Source organism: Ascaphus truei, chromosome 1, assembly GCF_040206685.1.
Source record: "Ascaphus truei isolate aAscTru1 chromosome 1, aAscTru1.hap1, whole genome shotgun sequence".
Classification (NCBI taxonomy): Eukaryota; Metazoa; Chordata; class Amphibia; order Anura; family Ascaphidae; genus Ascaphus; species Ascaphus truei.
The window spans coordinates 84,440,929-84,463,395 of NC_134483.1; the positions used below are offsets into that span (position 1 = coordinate 84,440,929).

At 40.4% G+C, this 22,467-nt stretch overlaps 1 protein-coding gene across 3 annotated transcripts in view; it reads left to right on the forward strand.

Annotated features, from left to right (window-relative positions):
• The window catches only part of MTX3 (metaxin 3), a 36,945-nt gene extending 14,853 nt beyond the window's left edge, over window positions 1–22,092 (forward strand). The window contains exons 2-8 of one of the 3 annotated variants that reach the window (XM_075590727.1): window positions 885–984; window positions 5,307–5,399; window positions 7,603–7,785; window positions 11,933–12,009; window positions 13,254–13,411; window positions 14,837–14,925; window positions 17,310–22,092. In XM_075590727.1, coding sequence (XP_075446842.1) covers window positions 931–984; window positions 5,307–5,399; window positions 7,603–7,785; window positions 11,933–12,009; window positions 13,254–13,411; window positions 14,837–14,925; window positions 17,310–17,417 — 762 coding nt within the window. In that variant the 5' untranslated portion in view covers window positions 885–930 and the 3' untranslated portion in view covers window positions 17,418–22,092. The remainder of the gene's footprint in view (window positions 1–884; window positions 985–5,306; window positions 5,400–7,602; window positions 7,786–11,932; window positions 12,010–13,253; window positions 13,412–14,836; window positions 14,926–17,309) is intronic. The other 2 variants (XM_075590719.1, XM_075590734.1) reach the window with 2 other exon arrangements.
• Window positions 22,093–22,467: the final 375 nt, after the last annotated feature.

Below are 22,467 nucleotides of genomic sequence, written 5' to 3' on the forward strand. Positions count from 1 at the left end.
TCATTTCCATACCTTCCTGAAGTTAAGATGCAGTGCAGGCATATCCAGTGCTCAAGTGAAATGAGATAACGACATGGCAATAACAGTTAGAGACATAAGTAAATGTAACTTTCAAGTTGCAATATGGTTAAATAATGCATCTGAAAGGCCCCGATTTAAACGTTGCATCAATAAACAATATACAGAGGAGTCCTCGCTGCTGCTTTGACTTACTGTATTCATCCGGACACTAATATTGTTTGTGTCTTGGTTATGGTGCACCCTGATCGTATTATTTCTTCCGTGGTTCATTTTATGGAGTGCATCAAATTACCCCGAGGACGGTCCCTCTGGGGGATCACAACGTGTGTGTGTGTGTGTGTGTGTGTGTGTTTTATGTATGTACTTTTGTTTATATTTATAAATAGATCATATTGATGTGCTATATTGTATATAATGTACTTGCGCAATCACAAAGGTTATTACAAAACTTCCTTGGGTGGCAGTCTCACCCCGATCAACCTTTCTAAATATATGAAGTGAATGACAGACTGTATTCTACGCGGAGAGCAAAGAATCAGGATTGGTTTATTTACCAACGCGTTTCAGTCTTTAATATGACCTTTGTCAAGGCTTAAAGAAGGTCCTATTAAGGACTGTAACGGTTACTAAAACATCCTGATCCTTTGATCTCAGCGTGGAGTGCTACTCTGTTATTTACTACTTCTAATATATACCATATTGGGAGAGAGTTTTTACAGGACCCAAAACCCATGTAGTAGGTATATTGTTCTCCCTGGCAGGGTATATTGCTATATTCTGCGTTATCACTGCTATTGTATCCTATGAAAGCTTTGTAATCTGATTGATCACAGCTGATTTGAAGGTTTGCCCCTCCCTCCCAGGTTTAAAGCTCGTCCCATTCCACTTTCCACATGCACAGGTCTTTGCATGCAGCTGATTGCCACAGGTCTAATACAGAGCATTCTTCCTGGTATTGTACAGGTAAATAAGAATTTCAATCAGATTTAGAACCATGCAGCTAATTATGATCATTCTTCCTAGTATTGTACAGGTTATTAAGAATTTTAATCAGTGTTAGGACCTGTGATTTTGTGGTCATGCCTTGAAGGGGCTCACAGTCTTACAATGCTTTGACCAAAGTGTTAAACTAAATGACCCTTTTATTCAAGAGATATATACAGGCATACCCCGCAAAGTGAAGCACTACCTTTTATCCACTTTATGATGCATGTACTGTACTGCAATCGTCATATATGTGCATAATTGATGTAAATAACGCATTTGTAACAGGCTCTACAGTCTCCCTGCTTGCGCACAGCTTCGGTACAGGTTGGGGGCTGCTATTTCTGTACAGGACGTGGTGACAGGCGCATGCGCGAGCTGCCGTTTGCCTATTGGGCGATATGTCCTTACTCGCGAGGGTACTTAAAGTGAGTGTCCGTAAACCGGGGTATGACTGTATAGGTATTTCACTGTGTATGTTTGCCATTTGATGTAGCACTGGGCTCTGTTTGTTTGTAGTGATCACAGGATATGTTGTCTTCTTACAAGGAGCAATGAGGCTTGCTACATCAGTGATTATATGTACATACATGAAGATTACATACATACATATATATATTAAACATTACCCATTACCTCCCAACACCCTTTCTTAGCGAGGGATGATGGTAGGGAATCAGAAGAACGTGGTTTAAACTACATTGCTGCTGACGGACGATATCGTAGTGTTTCCGTCCCCTCGATCAACTGAAGTAAAACTAGGCTTTACTCCCCCCACCCCCCTGTGCACGGGGGATGGGATGGTGTTAGCCAGGGGTTTGGATTGTCATGGATCAGGTGTGCTCATATTTTCCTTCTCCACCTCACCCCCCCTATTGAACTTTCTCATGTCTAAATTATTGGTCAGGTGTCTTGTAGCCAGCTGTGGCTCTCCCACATCATTGAAACTTGGTGGGTGATGGGAGACCATACTAATTTTACAATCGCACAAAGAAGCATTTCACACAATCTGCAGTTTCCATACTCCAGAGGAAGCGAGAGATTTTATTGGGTGTGATTGTGAGGTTATTATGGGCCACTGCCAAGCACAATGCCTTTTATGATCGAAAAGAAAAGCCGGGTAGGATTGGAATGAATGCTTACATGCTTACATGCTTATGAGGATTGGAGGCAGTAGTCCTCAGAGTGAAGAACTGGCTTTTATACAGTAGGTAGGTATCTCACACACTACAGGGTTTTTTTGGGCATCCCCCAGAGTTCTGTACTACAGAAACATCTAATCAATCTCTTCTGTAAATTATTCAAATGTTGGAGAAAGTGCTATTTAGTTGATGGACATTGATGGCCTATGTTGGCGTGATACAAATGAACGATGATGTAAGTGTAACACGAGTATGTGCTTAAACGAGGCCTTCAGTTGCAGAAAATATTAGTACACAATCTCTGCCCTCCCACATCCCCAAATTACATGATGTAGTCCCAGTCCCCTGACAAACCAGCCGTTTTTGCTAAATACGTCTTAAATACATAAAGATGGTCAGGCGGCTGAATGATGCAATCAATTTTTTCATTTTTTTTCCCCTGAAGAAAATATATACATCTAGTCATCATGGGCAGTGGCATTTTTCCTTGTTGCCACATATATTGGAGTTGGGATAATGTTAAAGCGTTCAGCCATGTAACATTTTATTCCATTTTTAACAGTTAATATGGAATTTGCAATGAAATAAATGAAGGCCCTGAAGTTCCGATGGGAAAAGTACGAAAACAAGTCTGAATGTACATTATCTGCTGCCTTTAGCAGAGACGCGTTGCAGAGCGCTACATGTTTTAGAAAAGAATGGAGCCACAATTCCACGTTAAACCCCATTGCTGTGGGGAGGCTGGAAGCACATTGGGGGTTACTCATTCAATTGAGAGTGCGCCGATCGAGCATCGTGTTGTCCACAAGTATAGCTGATTCAGCAGATTCATTCAGGTTTAGAGGCAAGTAGTTTCACTGTGTCAGAGCTACAAACTTCCCTCCGATCTTCAGCTCTCAAAGAGGAAAAGATGACAAATGGTTTTTAATAAAAAGATTGCCGTATATAGAGACCTGGTATGAGTCGGACGTGGAGTTCAACACACTGCCGATGAAATGTGGATTTTCAGCCTTGAGCAGCTCTTCGCTGCAAAAAGGTGGTCTTGGATTGCAAGCTGTTTGGGGCACGGGGGGCTCCCTTTACCTGATGTTATAATTTACTTCCTCTTCTCTCTTTCTCTTGGACTTTGTTTTCCCTGCATTGTGATGTTGTGTACAGAGCTTCACACGCGGCTAGTACTTCATAAAAAATAAAATGATTCGCGCATACAAGGTGCGAGCAGAGCTCAACAGTAGATAACATTTCCAGATCTGCTGACATCAATTTTAATGCATCTGTTCGAATATTGAATACCTGTTCCGTTTTTAGCAGCTCCCTTAGTGACTTGACCTTACCATATGACCCCCGAGTATATAGAGCACTCCTTTGTAAAAACCCAGATGTGCAGGAAAGGTGTTATTTTAAAGATTTGGCATTGAAATGCTTACATCTTTTTTTTTTTTTTTTTTTTTTACAGTGCATCTATTAGGTTTTGGCAGATATTTTAACAAGTAATAAGAAATGAATTTGATTTCCAAGTTAAAACTGTAATCTAACACTACACCCCCCCCCCCCCCCCGAGCTGAAAACACCAGCGCTGGTGTGGTCCATTTATCCTACTGCAATGAAAGATTTTGGGGTTGTTTGTTATTCCATTGGCGTGTGAACAGTAGGCGTTTGTTTTCGAAGTATATCAAAGTACGACAAAAGTGGGGAAAAAGAAACAAGCTGACTTATTACACTGTGGTAAATCATTTCACAAATAGCACATTCTTGGAGTGGAAAGCAGACCTATTCTTTAATCCCTTCATGGATATGGGGTCCAGCGCAACACTGCTATACAAATCATTGCAGGCCCCACTGGTGTATAGAAAGAGCTGCGGTTTATGTTGCTTTTTCCAATTACTTTTTTAATACTGTTTCTTTTTCTACTTAACGGTCACATTTTGGCAACTGCTTTGTTTGTAATATTGTTTTAGTCTCTGGCTGTCATGATATATGCCAACACAGAAAGGCAGGATTTAGGAACAACACTGCATTTGTATCAGGAGTGGTGTTAGTTCCATCCGTGTACTACATGTACTCCCAGCAATCTGTAATGGACACTGATGTTTTAGGACACTTGCCGGTGACTCTGAAGCTTACCTTTCGACCCATCTTGCCGAATAGGACAAGGCAAAACCTGCACACGGTGTATGCTACTGGTTTCCATTTTATTTTTAGAGGTGTATGTGTGTATGTATGTGTGTATATAGGTGTGGATGTACATGTATATATCATTAATTGCATACGGCAAAGGGGGAGGAGGGATAGGTTTCAGTCACAGATAACATTCCAAGGTGCACAATTTTTAAGTTAAACCTTTCTTGCCTTATCCATTGTAACACCCCCGGAAGAAGAGATGTGTTGCTCTAAAAGGCAAGATCTCGATAATTTTCTGCTAACCCCCCCCCCTTGTTATTTCTATTGATACTTGTAGTGTTACTTTTATAGACACAATTCATACTCCTCTCAAGCATAGATGTTTTTTTTTTTTACATTGGTGCTTTTTGAACCTCCCTGTGCCAGTTTTGCATTCCTGAGATTCTGAGAAAAGGAAAACTTGGTGCCTTGCATGGATTAAAATGATCACCCGTGATTACTATACAACAGTGTTGCTTATAGGAAACCTTTTCCTTAGTTTGGTCCATTAGTGTATATAATGTGATATTTATTATACATATTGCGCGCACATACATAATATAGCAGCCTTTATCCCTGGTAAACAGGCGGTGTGAGAGAAACGGATTCCAGGACTGCATCAAGTTCATTTTGAACCGTGTTAGGTCATGTGCTTGCATTGCTCTCCTTACTACTTGCTTTATTGTTCAGAATATTTGACAAGTAAAAGGTATTACAACCGGGGAACATATCTGTTACAATATAAAGGGCCCGACTTTAAAGCACTGCGATAATCTGTATTGAGTCCCCAGACACAATCCCAATACGATTTTAGATGTCTGCATTAAACGCACATACTGAGGGCCACAACTTTTACCTGGGATTAACCCGATGACTGCCACAAGGTGCTACACTGCTCTGTTAGCCAAGGGGTTCTCTGCATGCAAATTAATAGTTTGTATGTGATTTCCCTCTGCAGGAACATTGGATAAAACCGTGTTGTGTTCTTGATTTTCACAGAAATATAATGCGGATTATGTGTTATCTGCAAAAGAGGGGTCTGATACCCTGGCATACATTGCACTGCTTGAAGAGAAGCTCCTTCCTGCTACGGTATGTATAAATCCTCACTGCCGCTTAGACTAGACAAGCATTAGTTTTCCTATTCTATAACAGGTCATTTACTTTGAAATTGTCCAGCAGCTTTGATGAACAGAGTAATACACACACCCCATTCCCCCATTCCCCCATTCCCCCATTCCCCCCTTGGGACATTGGTCTCCCAGATAGCGCAAAATATCTAAGTATAACACCACCACTGAATCCTCTGGAACAATGACACAGAGTTGGCACTGCACAGAATAGATTCCGGCTTATCACACTGATCAATGACACCTTCTGCATATACCATGGTAACATATAGTAGATGAGCTTGAAAAGAGATGTGTCCATCCGTTGAGTGCTATCTTTGCTGCATTTGTGATTGGCTGAGATACTCGTTCCATCTTTAAAGTTATATTGATCCAGAGGAAGACTAACAAAAAACTTTAGTGACTTAAATCCTGACTCCAGTAATGGAAATCAGATTTCTCTGTGGATCAACATCATTCCTTTAATTTATTTGTTCTAAACCCTGTATTCCTTTCCTTTCTAAAAATGTCTAATATTTTCTTTACGATATCTGCTCTATCTGCCATCAGTCTCCGTCTGTTTGTGAAATGTGTTCTGAGCCCTTTTACATTTGCCCTCTATGAAGGAATGTGCTGCAGCTATTTATAATATCCACTATCCCATCACTGAATCCATGTTAATTAAATATGTCCTTGAGTTATATTGTTGGAACTGAAGGAGTAGCTCTGTGGCAATGCCCCTGTATTTGGATTGGGTGAATACGGTTTCAATCCCAGTGCCAGCTCCCTGTGACCTTGGGCAAATTACTCAAGCTACCTGTGCCTCAGGCACCAATATTAGAGTGTTGGCTCTGTGGTGCAGCGACTCATTGTGTATGTGCAGCACAGTGTACAATGTCAGCGGTATATAGGGAAAAATATATAATGGTATTTTTGGCTTTAACTTGACCAATGTATTATACTTCCATTAGAGTAGGACAAGGGGAGGCAACCTGACTGGGAGCTGGAGCCAGAATGTACCGGTCTTATTATCAAAGGGCCACAATAAGAACAAAAAATCAAATTCGTACCTGTATACACGGACACAGAGCATAACCCGACCGTGTCAGTGTGTAGTGCCGTCAGGTTATGCTCTGTGTCAGTATATAGTGCCGTCAGGTTATGCAGTGTCAGTGTATAGTGCCGTCAGGTTATGCTCTGTGTCAGTGTTTAGTGCCGTCAGGTTATGCTCTGTGGCAGTGTATAGTGCCGTCAGGTTATGCTCTGTGTCAGTGTGTAGTGCCGTCAGGTTATGCTCTGTGTCAGTGTATAGTGCCGTCAGGTTATGCAGTGTCAGTGTATAGTGCCGTCAGGTTATGCTCTGTGTCAGTGTATAGTGCCGTCAGGTTATGCTCTGTGTCAGTGTATAGTGCCGTCAGGTTATGCTCTGTGTCAGTGTATAGTGCCGTCAGGTTATGCTCTGTGTCAGTGTATAGTGCCGTCAGGTTATGAATTGCGTCAGTGTATAGTGCTGTCAGGTTATGCTCTGCGTCAGTGTATAGTGCCATCAGGTTATGCTCTGTGTCAGTGTATAGTGCAGAGTACAACTTGACAGCACGATACACTGACACAAGGTAGAACCTGACAGTAAACCCAAGTGAGAGGGGAAGAGGGGGTGACACATGGAGAGGGGGAGAAAGGGAGTGACAAATGGGGAGGGGAGGAGAGGGTGATACATGTGGAGGGAGTGACACATGAGGGGTGAGCGGGTGTAACACATGAGAAGAGGGGTGGGATGGGGGCCAGTTTTTTTCCCCTTCAGGGGACGCACATGTAGCACTGAAGTGCCACATGCGGCCCTTGGGCTACAGGTTGGCCAGCCCTGGACTACTGTATGTCACAAACATTAATACATTATAGAAAGTTTTCCACGACTGAGTGCTTACACTTGCAAATTGGATATGTACTGCTTAGTGCTGGCTCTTTGAAACAGAGGTTGCGTTACATTTTGCGTATTCTTTACTCTGGGATTCTTATTCCGTCCTTTTGCCTGAATTGATATGTGATTGAGAAGTTAAAAGGTGGACCTCTCTAGCCCATTCTTTCCCCTCAGTAACCTTGGTATTCCGGATGTTATACCTGCTCTTGTTACTTTCCTATACTGTTTATCTGTCATTTATTTATTTTTTTGAAACATGTCTTCACAGCTACATACTTTTTGGGTTGATTCTGAAAACTATTGCACTGTCACAAGGCCCTGGTATGCCTCACGGACGCCTTTCCCACTGAGTTTGTACTTGCCCGGGAAGATGTCCCGAGAAGCACTGAACAGAATTCTTGTCACCCAGGGGCAGCCACCTTTATACAATCTGAATGAAGTGGAAGCTCGGGTAAATCATTACTTATTATAAGGTCCTTCATTTGTACTCAAAATTTACAAAAAAGTTGGAGCGCAGAGAAAAAGAAAAAATGGATATTAAACAATCATCACTTTATTTAGTACACTGTATATTAAAAACTTACAATTAAGTATAACTGCGTGCACGATGGGGATCCCACATTCATCCGTTGTTTACGCCGTCACTACCTCTGCCCAGACTGTCCTCTCCTACTGCGGATTCCCACAGAGTTCCTGAACCGGAACCAGAAGTCTAACCACTATAGAATGGTAGGCGAGCTCTTTCGTGAGATGGCAAAAGCTGGCGGGGGTGACGTAGGGAAACAATACCGGGTACCCCTATCGTGCAGGTATCACTCTCCTAAGGAGACGTGTATACCATATAACTGAGCAACCCCTCAACGCGTTTCGCGCATACTAGCGCTTCATCGGGAGGTATTGGGGCATATCAGGAGGCGGCCTTATATATGCAACCACCCCCTGATTGCCCCTAACACAAAAAACATGTGTGTACTTGCTACAGATAGTTCCTAATGATATTGTGACTGTGGACATACGAAAACACATAAGATCAAGAGATTACAATAAATTTAACCCTTCAAATATTTCTTTAAAAATCTGTAAGATGTTTTAAAATTCCTAAAAAGCAATATGATTACTCAAATTAGCATATACTATTTAACCCCACTTATGCAAAAATCAACTTCAAATAATTATTACCCAAAACAATAAAGTTAAATAATATTACTACCAACAATTAATACAATCTAGAGTTAATATAATCTTCACCGTTGCATAAATAAATAAAAAACTATCTTATTTTGAATTAGTACATATTCATAATTGGCTGTAATTTACTAAAATATCTCATTAATAACATATTAAAACTTGTACTTTTGTTCCCTATACTACACATAAATGAATTGCCAAATTTGGGTTAAAAATCTATATATATCATCTGAGGAAGGGGTTAAGTTCTATCATTTCATTTAGGCCACCAGGTATTTTATTTTTTAATGTGTATATCCAGTATTGTTCTCTTTGGAGTAACTTTAATTCCCTATTGCCCTTCCGAATGTCCCTTTGTATAATCTCCAGGCCTCTAAAACGTTAACCTTTTGTTTCCCCATTATGGTACTCTAGAAAATGTAATGCTAGATTATGTACTTTTTTACCTTGTTCAACATTACGTTTGGCATTCTTTATACCATTTATGTGCTCGCCAATTCGCACTTTTAGGGGTCGGATGGTCTTCCCAACATAGCATTTCTTGCATGGGCAATCAATGATATAAACTATAAAACTGGTTTGACAGGTGATAAAATGTTTTATTTTATGATGTAGCCCTGTCTGCTGATCATTAAAGACCTTGTCTGGAGACATGTATTAGCACATCACACATTTTCCACACCTAAAATTGCCCATCGGTTTACTTAAAAAATTGGCTTTCCTATCAACTTGAATCTTGGATCCCTTTAAAAGACTGGGGGCTAAAATGCTTTTTTACATTTTGTGCCTTTCTAAAAACTAACTTGGGTTTGTCGGCTAACTTATTATGTAAAATAGGGTCCATTAGTAAAATATCCCAATGTTTATAAATCAACTTCCTTATCTTAGATTCCTGTTTAGTAAAATCGGCAATGAAGATTGGTGTGGGGTTGTCTTTGACAGGTGCTACTTTCTTTTTAGGTACTAATGAAGTATTTCTTGGTCTACTTTGACTTTTGATAAAGGATTCTTGTATCATATCTTGGTCATAACCTTTATCTATAAACCTCTGCCTTAAAATATTTGATTGGTCATCACAGTTACATAGTAGATGAGGTTGAAAAAAGACGTACGTCCATCAAGTTCAACCTATGCTAAATTTAGACAACAGATACTTTATTCTATATCTATACATACTTATTGATCCAGAGGAAAGCAAAGAAAAAGGGGGAAAATTAATTTCTTCCTGACTCCAAGAATTGGCAATCGGATTAATCCCTGGATCAACATACTTCCCATGTATACTTATTTGGTATATCCCTGTATACCTTTCCCATCTAAAAAGATGTACCTTTTTTTGAACAAATCTATTGTATCTGCCATCACAGTCTCCATGGGTAATGAATTCCACATTTTAACTGCCCTTACTGTAAAGAACCCTTTCCTTTGTTGCTGGTGAAATTTCCTTTCCTCCAACCTTAAGGGATGACCCCAAGTCCTTTGTACTGCCCGTGGGATGAATAGTTCTTTGGAAAGCTATTTGTAATGTCCCTGAATATATTTGTATATAGTTATCATATCCCCTCTTAGACGCCTCTTTTCTAATGTAAATAAATCTAATTTAGCTAGCCTCTCCTCATAAGTTAGAATGTCCATCCCCTTTATTAATTTGGTGGCTCTTCTCTGCACTCTCTCTAGTTCCATAATGTCTTTTCTTAGGATTGGTGCCCAAAATTGTACTCCATATTCAAGGTGTGGTCTTGCTTTGTAAAGGGGCATAATTATGTTTACTTCCCTTCCATCCATTGCCCGTTTGATGCAAGATAAGATCTTGTTTGCCTTTGCAGCTACTGCATGACATTGGGCACTATTGCTAAGCCTGCTGTCTACAAGCACTCCTAAATCCTTCTCCATCAAGGATTCCCCCAATATATCTCCATTTAATTTGTAAGTCGCCTTTTTATTCTTGCATCCCAAATGCATAACCTTACATTTATCTGTATTAAACCTCATTTGCCATTTACCTGCCCACGTTTCCAGTCTCTCCAAGTCCTTCTGAAGAGACATTACATCCTGCTCTGATTCTATTACCTTACACAATTTAGTATCATCAGCAAAGATGGAGACTTTGCTCTCGATCCCAACCTCAAGGTCATTAATAAACAAGTTAAAAAGCAGGGGTCCCAGTACCGATCCCTGAGGTACTCCACTCCCGACTTTAGCCCAACCTGAAAAAGTTCAATTTATGACAACCCTCTGTTGTCTGTCCTTTAACCAGTTTTCAATCCAGGTGCATATATTATTACTGAGTCCAATTTGCTTTATTTTGTACACCAACCTCTTGTGTGAAACCGTATCAAAAGCCTTTGCAAAACAGTCTTTTTGCTCGGAGCAATTTCTACGTATCCTTAGAAATTGTCCTTAAGGAATATTGTTGAGCCAATTAGCAGAATGATTACTTGAATAATCTAAATAGGAGTTGGCATCCACCTTTTTAAAAAAGGTTTTCGGAATGATTTGGTGATCTACTGCTTTTAAATTCAGATCCAAGAAATTAATTTCTGTAGAGTCAATTTCTCCACGTAGGACTATATTCCGATCATTTCTGTTTAGGAATGCATTTGTACTCGCCTGCATTTCATTTTGATCATATTTCCGACACCAGTTAACGAGGAGGTTGAAAAACCCTCCCACCCCTATGGAGATAAACCATGATCTTTAGTATATGTATTACTTCATCATACTGCTAACCACTTAAGTGTGAATGGTTTGGAGGACCACCATAATTGGCTTTGTTAATATACCGATGTAGCAACGTTATTGCACCCATTAACGCAATGCATTGCGATTAAAGCTGGTACAGTACGTTATTGATCAGTAGTGCTGTTGAAAACAATAGTTAAGGAAATAAAACACGTTATTTAACGTTTTATTTAGTGCGTTCGTATAGGTAGAAAAGATCGCAAGATAGCTGCCTGAAGTGACACTTGGAAGGCGTTAAGGTCTTCCAGCACCAATGGTGGTCAAATGATCATAGTTTAGTGACCATTTCTCTACTGTGTATGCGTCAATTATCTAAAACAATAAAATATCTCCTCTAATAAATTAGGCGTATAAGAAATGTGCCTGATATCCACATCTGATAACCTGCAACCTTGACCAGTTTTATTGAATCTTCCACATAGTTTCTTTTCTGCCAGTGTTTGGGAATGTTTAAAAGAAGCGATGGAAGTGTGGTTGAAAAAGATGTTTGGAAGTGTGGATACATTCAATGTTTCTCTCTACTGCGGCATGTTCTCCAGCTTGTCTAGAAATTCATAGGAACTATATATTAAAGCATACTTCCAAACATTTTGTGCCCCAATCACTGTATATGGACTTTATATTCAAGCATTCATTTTGTTCTGATATTTTCCCCTTTATTTTGATAGATTTATAGAGACGCCAAGGAATGTCTAAATCTTCTGTCCAACAGATTGGGAACATCTCAGTTCTTCTTTGGAAACATGTGAGTTGTATCTAGTAAAAACAATCATTTAAACAAATTGTAAATCCCTTTTGTAAATTAACATATCTAGGGCTGCAAAATTTAAGTAAATTACTTTTAAAAGGGTTTTACATGAGAGTACAGACCTGGTATATGCGTAGTGCTATAGACTTCACAGCCGTATTGTCAATGGATAAATAGATAACCAGATACTTGTGAGGGGGGACCCCTAAACATAAGCTTGATAGAAGACAGGTACTGGGTTGCAGTCCTGGATAGTGAGCTCACTGATGAGTGACGCTATGGTATACAATGATACCAGGACAATTGAGTATAATGACACCCTATAACGTACCAAAATGTCTAAACAAATAGTCCTGAACAGGAAAACATGTAGCAAGCGAATAACTCACTTTGAGTGCTGCATAGTCCATGCGATCCACAGGTGAGGGGTCCCCAGGTGTGCGTCCGTCCAAGGGGTAGACAAGTAGAATAGAGGAAATTGGAGGAGCACTACTATAAGTATCAAAAAGTATGAAAAAGAAGGTGCGTATCCTATAAAAAATTATTTATTAGTCATGGATAAAAAAGGGGGCACAGGAGAACCCCACCAACGTTCACGCTTCACAGAGCGCTTTCTCAAGCTTATCCATGACCAATAAATAATTTTTTATAGGATACGCATCTTCTTTTTCATACTTTTTGATACTTATAGTAGTGCTCCTCCAATTTCCTCTGTTCTACATGGGAGTACAGCCTGAACTGGCTAGGATTAAACTATTTGTACTATTGTAAACAATGTCTACATGGTTGGCACAACTTGGCAATACTTTAAAAATCGCGTCTAGGCAGTTGTCGATGCCTATAAGTTCTAAGTACAATCCTCTAGATCTCCGATCCTTTATTCTATTAATGGAGAAGTAGGGTGACTGTTCTGAAGTATACTTTGAGGAGTGATATGTAATTCCGTGTTTTCTAAATAATCAAAAGTTTGTAAATGTTTGAACGAAAGCACACAATGAGCCCCTCTTTTGGCTATAGTCCTCCTTTTGCTGGATTTTGGGGGAATTTCAGTGTAATCTTACCAGCTACTTTTTGATTTATAATAATATATGCAAAGTCCTCATGAGTTCTTCACTGTCACTTTGTCATTGTAATCACTGCTTTATAACAAAATCACTCCTGAGCAATAATACGCTTTTCTGTGTTACTTCTATGTCTGTAGTTCATGCAGTCTTTTAACCACACTCTACATTTGTTTGTAGGCCTACATCCCTGGATGCCTTTGTGTTTGGTTTCCTAGCACCCCTTTATAAAGCTCACCTTCCAAAAGTCCAGTTGCAAGAGCACTTGAAGCAGCTTTCCAACCTGTGCGACTTCTGTGACAACATTCTTTGTGGCTATTTCACGCAGAACGTTGCAAGTATGCTGCATTCTAAGCACCCAGGGTCCACACAGTGCATCGTGTTACATTATTGAAGTACTCATCAACTCTCTCTTCTGGCAACCTCAAGCCAGGCCATGCTTTGGGAATAATCATTTACCTGCATGCACAATGATGACTGAATAGGACGTGTGTTTTGTTCTGCCTGGCGTTTATTTAGAAAAAGTTGACGCATTATTTTTTGTTTTGTTTAAAAATGTAATTGACTGTAATGTTTTCTTTTAAAACATTATTTGTTCTTTAGAATTGAATGTTTTGTGATATAACCTAATGTGTACAATGTAGCTCACACAGTACAAACCCTTATCTATACCCACAGTAATAACAAACACGAAAGACAGGTGAGTCCTCCTTCGTTGAAGCTGCAATCCCCCAAAAAGTCACATTTGAAATAAAATGTGGCCATCTGATCAACTCAATGGGCAGAAGTAGCAGTTAATTTTTTTTTTTAAGTGGTCAACCGCTTTCAAATTTACAAACATACATTTCTGGCATTAACTGACAGGGGCACTTATAAAATAAATGAATGGGCTAAATGTTCTGATAAGTCAAAAACTAAGGAACTAAATTCTGGACAGTAATGCTTGGATATTTTAACTAATAACAGCTAAAACTCTGAAATAAAAATTAATTCAAACCAAATAAAACCAAAAATAGGCCACGGGTACAAACCCTCTCAGAACAAGGCACTCTAGGACACACCCTTCAGCCGGGACATGGAATGCTCGGGAACACCACGTTCTTCTGGAATTAGTGTTTCATTTGAGGGTGCTGCATGTTCCGTCTCGGGAGGGAGCCCTGATATTCTGAAGTTGCAATGAATCAGGCTTTGCTTGTGGAGAGCCGTTGTGGAGGAAGCTTTATTCGCTTACATCTTCTATAGCCCCCATATTGTTTTGTTTTTGTTTTTTTAATGTCACAAGCTTTATGCTTTCCATTGGTGCATTCAGAACATATACAAATGTAGCTCACATGCAACAACGGCTCCAATCAGAGAAGCTCTTTGGTTCCAATTCAGTAACAATATCAAAGAACACCTAGGATTATACCTGTTTGAAAGAATAATTGTCTCCTTTTTTAATTTTTGTTGTGTTTTCCACCTGCGGGATAATGATGTTCTTGCTATATGTTTATCATAGAGCTGGAATGTACTCGACGCCTTTACAGTATTTAATCCGGGTTTTACAATGCAGGCAGTGTGCCCGCACATGGTATTTAGGAGTGATTTCTCCATACACTTTGAGCAGGCGAGTCCCTGCCCTGGAATATTTCAGTGCTTTGTACCTGTAGTGTGTCCATTTCTTTTCCAGATCTCAATGACTCTTATTAACTTAGGCTGTGTTTCTGCCTTTTTCTGCTATCTGACGCTGGTCTCCTGTCCATCTTGGTGTCTTGGCTGTGTAGGCACATCTCCCGCTGGGCATGAAGCAGTAGATGCAAATCTGCAGAAGCTCACACAGCTTGTAAATAAGGAGTCCAACTTAATTGAAAAGGTTACTGCTGCTTTCTCTCTTCTTCCTCCCCCTTTTTTCTTTCTTAATAACTATCCTTCCAGCATACAGCATATTTGCAGAACTCTGGACACATTTCATTGCTTTCATTTAGCAGCCCATAAATGGCAATAACAAAATCAAAGCATTCTTAAAAAAATAAAATAAAAAATATATATATATTTTAAAGTCTTATAACTGTAAACGTTGCATTTAGCCCAGGGCTGGCCATCTACAGTCCTCAAGGGCCACCAACAGGCCAGGTATTGGGGATATCCCTGCTTCAGCACAGGCGGCTCAATCAGTGGTTCAGTATGTGATATATCCTCCAAACCTGACCTGTGGGTGGCTCTTGAGGACTGGAGTTGGTCACCCTTGATTTAGCCGCATAGGCATTACTGCTGTTACTATACAAGAAAGTGAGTCATCAATCCTCTTTTTTTTTAAATTAATTTATTTTTTTGGTGGGGGGGGACAAGAAAGTACAAATGTATAAGAAAATCTCAATTGAATTTTAAAGCTATTCCTCAACAGAGGTGTTTATTTTTTTTACGTTGTTTGGGGGACAGGGATGCTTTGAAATCATCAACACACACCATGTTTGAGAGGAGGAGGAGTGGTGCACTGGTTAGGTGTCTATATTCTGTACGGAGTTTCCTGTCTCCAATTTCAACAAAAAATACATTATAGCTCAATATGCAAAGTTTATATCTTCCCTATAGATTTCTGGGAATCTGTAATCATAGTAATAAAATGAAATGCATGTAAAACACAGAAGTGCACCTATCACAGATGCCTGGCACAATGCTACAGCATCACTGGCTACTTGCCAAGCAGGCAAATGAAGGAAGAAGCTGCCTTGTACACAGAAAAGCTGCCAACGTAAAGCTATATTGTGCCTTGCAATCCTCTTTCCCCAAGATCTTGCACCACGTCTATTTGTCCAGACAAGGTCGGCACAACTGGAAGACCTGGGTTGTGTTTTTTTTTTTTTTTCCTTTCCTTCTACTTATTTCGGCAGCACAATGCAAATATTAAAAACATCTACTGCAAAAATCCAGTGTGATTGTAGTACTGGGAAGCGTGAAGCATCTGATTAATTCGGTAAACATGAGGATGCCATGTTCCAAGACAACTGTGATCTATCCATGTGCCGTGCTCTGTGCTCGTCTTTCCTCTGTTCTGCTTGCTGTTCTGTCTGTTGCGTGGCAATTCCGAGGTTGGAACGGTGGTTTGAGGAGCACGGCATATGGTCCAACTGTAAGCTGGCTTGTAAGAGAGAAGACCGGTGCACAGTTTGTGGTTAGCTTGGTTTTTCAGAAGCATTCCACCTTCTGAATCCAATAACTTTGTAGTCGTGCAGTCTTGACAATTATGTGGGAGGATAAAGCACACACCCTGGTCTTCCACACATGGCTCTAGATCAGTGTTTTTCAACATTTTTTTTGGTTGGGGAACCCCAGAATTTGATTGTGAAATTCTGGGAATCCCCAATCCTCAGTCTCTCGCCTCCCCTCACCCCCACGTGTCTTGTATCTCCCCCCTCACATCTCCACATTATGCACCCTCTCCCCCACACTTTCTCCCTTACGCACGCTCCCCCTCTCTCTCCTCTATACACACACACACACCCTCTCACTTACAGACACACTCCCTCTCTCACATACAACCCTCTCTCACACACCCCTCTCTCTCACACACACACACCCCTCACTCACATGCGCACGCACACTCACTCGCCCCCTCTCTCACACACACACACACTCTTCCCCTTCCCCATACAGACACACACTCTCTCCCTTTTCCACTCCCTCTCTCCTCCACACCCCCCCCCCAACCACACACACTCTCTCCCCTTCCCCATACAATATCTATCTCTCCCTCCATCTCTCCCTTCCCTCCTCCACCCCCCTACCCCGTGCCCCCATCCCAACCACACACACACACTCTTTCCCTGGCCTTAATCACACCTTTTCTGAATAGAGGGTATCAAGGAGTGGGAGGAAGTGGTAGAGAAGAGTGGATGACATTAAAACAAAGGACTAATGTGGGCAATGCTAGAAGAGTGAGTACACAAAGTGGAATGAACGAATGGAGTTAAAGAGAATTAAGTACATTGGAGAGAAGACTGGCAATTTTTGTTTTTCTGTGCCAACGATGGCCCTTATAACGTGATGTTGAAAGACCAGTCCTAAATAGAATCTCAGTGAATTATTATTTTTTTTTGTAAAAGACCTGCAATTTGTGACCCAAATTCTCTGCGGTAAAGGACAAGTAATACTAATAGATTGCATTTACATAGGATCTTTTCATTCCAGAGCACTTTGCATCTGTGGCGTGAGTGTATATTTACATGTAAGTAATCAGACGTGTTTTATCTTCTACAGATGGATGACGATCTTCGGAGGAGCCCTCAGAACCGACCTCAAAAGTTAACGACTTTAAAGGCAGCAGCAGCTGGAGAAGACAGGAATTCACAGCACTTCTCTCCGTGACCACTCTTATTTCTTGCCTTTGCTGCTCAGTGGTTGGCGTCCTGTATGGGACAATGCAGTCAGGCCAGGCTTATAATTGGCTGTTTAAGACAAAGGGAGAGCAACACAACTGTTCTCTCAGATTCCGTTACCCGCACTTGATGATTGTATAGTGGCCTCAAGTGTGAGGTTCTCTTTGGGTTTACAAACCTTCTTCAGTGCAGAACGGGTTTGCAGCTTTCTGCTCAGCATTAACCCCAAGCTTTAACTGACCAGATGGTTAGTGGTAAAGAGAATTTCCACAGACCATCAAGTAATTTGGAAGGTACTTGGAGCAGACAAATTCATGAATAAATAACTTGGTATTTGTTTTCACTTTATATTTCATTTTGAAGAATTAAGAATTTCAAGCTTGCTTCTAATTTCCAACAATTTAATTGTGAGGGAAAAAACTAATCTATATAACCCTTGTTTATTACCATCCTTTATAGACCTAGAAACATTCCTAATGAAATTGAATGTAAATAAGTTAATTTACTGAGGGGTGACAAATATAAGAAGGGATCAATAAAGGGGATGTATTGAGGAAAATGGTACTGTAGGTTTCACTGATCAAGAAATTAGTATATTTTTTAAATATATTAAACAAAGTATCAAAATAGAAAATCAGTATCAGATGACGTTATAATAGTGACCATGTTTGCAATCACATGGTTACAGAGCACACATTTTTGTATGTAAAACATAATTATTTACTGTGATTTAAGCATGTTCACCATCATACGATGATACTCGTTGCAACACCGATGTAGATCTCTACTGTTATGGTCTTTCTTGTGCTATGTAAACATGCGTGGTTAGTGACATTGCGAAACCACACTTGTTATAGGTGGGTTACTATCAGCCACAACACACACATCTTATACTAATGCAGGGCTTGTCAACTCCATTCCCCAAGACCCCCAACAGGTCAGGTTTTTCGAATATCCCATTATGATTGAGTCACCTGTGCTGAAGCAGGGATATTCTCAAAACCTGACCTGGGGGAGGGGGGGGAAGAGAATAAAGATAAAGTATGAAAATACAAAGCATGGATTATCTGAATACAATTTATTAGGAAATAAGTGCTCTTAATTCCTTTGAGCTCTTCTATTCCCCTGTTCCTGTGGAGATATCTTGCCTGTAATATCTTTACATGATCTGCCTACTATTTGTTTCTGTTCTGAACTCTCACACCTGCTTTTCTCCTGCTTCCTGTTCATCTTTGGAAAACTCTCACTATACACCATTGGGGCAAACTCTCTTGCTGAAGTTGTAATGATCCACCTTTTAATAAAGCAATTTGGGTCCAGATGCAGAATAGGGTGCTAAGCTTCACTACGCCTTCACGCCTATTCATACTGTAAATACATAAAGTACATCTGGCACTCTTTTATGTATCTGGGCCTTAGGTGGTTTCCAACTCCTATATGGTACCTAGGTAGATATATTTGCCTTATTGCTTACATTAATATACATGTTTAGAAAGGCACATTGTTTAGTTTTAAAAGAAACCAAAACAGTAAAATCTTAAAAATGCAAGAGTTTGTTTCATAGTGAGATAGGCAGCGACTTTGCAATTTGATGCAGCACTATACTGTGTCTTTACTCCGATTTAGGATTTAATTTCACAATGACGGCTAGTTTGCCTATTCCCACGGCATTTAGTTCAATGGTCTTACTGTAGGCTAATGCATAAATTGACAGGAAAATTAGCCATATGCGAGCAGTGCATCCCAAAAGATGTTATAAAAGTACATTTTTAGTAGAGTAAGTCCACCCCATCCCACTTTGTTACACACATACTCTCCTCTACCTTGGCCCCGTGGTGGGACAAACCTGGTAAATATGCAAATAAATATGAAATTATTTTATTTAAAAAAAAATTCTGTTTGTAGAATGGCCAATTTATCAAATATTTAAGACCCGCCTCTGTGTCCTCCCCCTTCCCCCGGACCCTTGCCGATGGCAGCGATGATGCGTTTTGGCTCGCTTAGGCTGCTACAGCAGCTTACTAGCGTTCGTGCCCCCGCTGCGTGTTTATGCAGCACTGCGATCTGTGCTCAAACAGCAGGAGCCAAATCGGGGCGTGGCGGGGGCGTGTAACGATCGCATCACGGAGCTGGTTTGCCTTGATTGGTTGAACCAGCTCGCGTCACGCGACTGTAGCCCAAAAGTTCAATTTGTGCCGGCAAAATATCGCAGCCTGTATAGTGCCTGCCTGGGGTAGGAAATAAAAAATGAGTGATTATATTTTGGTGTTAGTCCGATATCTGCAGGTATCAGAGTTGAGCAAATACTGTACATGTGAATGAGAAAAATTGGCATTAATTACTAATGTTCAGTTACATAAGAGTATGCCAAGTTAAATGGTTAATGCTGACGTATCACTATCGTAGAAGAAGAAAAAAACCTGATCACTGCTGGCGACATGGCTTTAGTAAATAGGATGAATTAAAAAAAGAATGATGTAGTGAAATCTAGGCACTGTTCTCTCCCATACATTCTCCCCTATTTCTATATTCCATTTAACCGAACATGTTGGTTTCATGTTGAGACTATATTACTGCATAACAATCAAAACATATCTGTGGCAATCAGTATTTGCAAACCGTCTGCGGCTTGAAGATGTCTGTGGTGTAGCCTTGAAATCCAAACAAATTGACGGGAAGCATACTGTACATTTCCCAGGAAGGCTGCTTGAGACAGCAGCAAAGTTAATTCATTTACCATTGCACCCACGCTTACCCCGTGCCAACCCCGGTCCTGCAGAACAGAGAAAGGTATGTCCCTACTCCCTACTGCCAGGGACAAGCACACCCTGTAAATCGTGTGTGGTGATTACTTTGTGTTTTGTAGACGCTGGAAAAGATATCAAGATTGTGTCAAGTTGAAACTGAGGCCCAAACGATGTAATCTTTAGAAGTACTTTGTAATGGCTATAACAGAAGGGAATGCTATGTAGGATCAGTATTATACAGTTGCTTCTTATGTGCTGTTACTCAATTTTCATTCTATTTCCAGGTACGGGAGCATGTGTGATCGTGTAGTCTGGTTATCTCATCAGGGGTCCTCTTCATTTGGAAGGAATTTGTTTTCTCTATTCATGCACAGAGGAGTCTTGTGTACTTACTAATGGATATGTGGAAATTGAAGTAATTCAATATGCTTATTGGACATTCACATTCTGGGAATAAAAGGTTCAAGGAGTTTCTTAAGAAGGCTTTTTGAGTCTGGCCAACATTACCCCCATGGCGAGTTGCTGTGATTTTGAATGTCGTGGTGTAAGACGAGATTGAGCTATGTTATCACTTAGAAGGAGAGTTCATAATGCTATTATACTATGTATAAATCAATTAGTACAGTATACCTAATCCATTCAAATCTCAATGTATGCATTTATAAATAATTTGTCCTTATTAATTAGAGCTTTTACAACCTCACAAGTAATTTCTTTAAAGGCATGTTCATATGTGTGTGTGTGTGTGTGTGTGTATATATATATATATATATATATATATATATATATATATATATATATATATATATATATATATATATAGTGCAGAAGACTTTCCCCACACTACACTTTTCATGAAATAACCCTCTGTCTCTCCCTCTTTCTTTCTCATCTTTTGTCCCTTTCTCTCTGTGTTGCTGTCATTTATCGTCCCCATGAACCTACATCTCAATGTTTTTGATAAGTTTGCTGCCTGGTTTCCTCACTTCCTCTCTCCTGATACACCTACTGTCACCCTGGGAGACTTTAATATACCTACTGACAATTCCAATGCCACTTCAGCTGCCCATCTCATCTCTTTAACCTCCTCCTATGGTCTCTCCCAGTAGACCACCTCCCCTACACACTAATATGGACACTCCCCATATCTGGTTTTCTCCCTCTTCTGCTCTGTCTCTAACTCCTCTGCTGCGTCCATGGTGCCCGCGCGTGCGCCGCATCACTCTCACCTGGAGCGATAGACGGCCTGTAGGTTTGCGCAATGGGCAGGGGGGAGAGTGCCGAGGGCGTGCAAGTAGGCTGTTCACCCTCATTGGCTAAGCCTATTTATTTTTTACCCTTGTTTGCTGAAACTAAACGGTATTTATCAGAAGTAGAATCCCATGGGGGAAGAAATAAGCGGTGCGCTGCTTGAAAAAGGGCACACATGCGCAAAACGTGTCAGAATTTTCTGCCTGTTCTATTTATTTTTATGTTGCCAATGGCCCAATAAATATTTTTAATATATTTTTCAGTGATCCAGCCTTATTACTTTTTTTTCAAGCAGTGCTCCACTTATTTCTTCCCCCATGGGATTTCAATTCCGGTTTTCAACTGCAAGCAGGGAGCATGCTGCCTCAGGATACCAAACAGCATGGTCGTGAGTAAAATGGATATACACCTGATTTTTATCCCCTCTTAATGCTATTATTAAAGTGTCTTTCTCCAACCTGGGAGTATTGCTGCCTTTCCTTTATACATGTGCCACTACTTGGTTATCCGGATATACTTTGTTCATGAACATTATAACAAATTATTTGGATACCATCAGCTCACTCTAGAGCACTGGTTTTTGGGAAATATTTCCCATCTCATTAAACGATATTTATGTTGTAAAAGTTGTGGCCAATAAAAGCCTATATGATTTTCGCCTAAAAACAGTCTCCTGCTTTTAAACCTCTGCATGCATCTCTTACACTCACCCTACAACCTACCCCCTTGATCCTAGTCTCTCGCATCTCGTCCGGTCCCTCTCTGGCACACTGAGCCCCACCCCAACTCACCTTTTTACCCTCTATCTCTGGCACATTCCCATCTTCCTTCAAACACTCGCTCATCATGCCAATTCTAAAGAAACCCTCTCTTGACCCAATCTCCCTCTCTAACTACCACCCTATCTCTCTTCTCCCCTTTGCCTCCAAGCTACTTGAGTGAATTTTTGTACAACTGCTTCAGTCACTTTGTCCCCTCCAACTCCCTGCTTGACTCTTTGCAATCTGGTTTCCGTCCTCTACACTCCACCGAGACAGCACT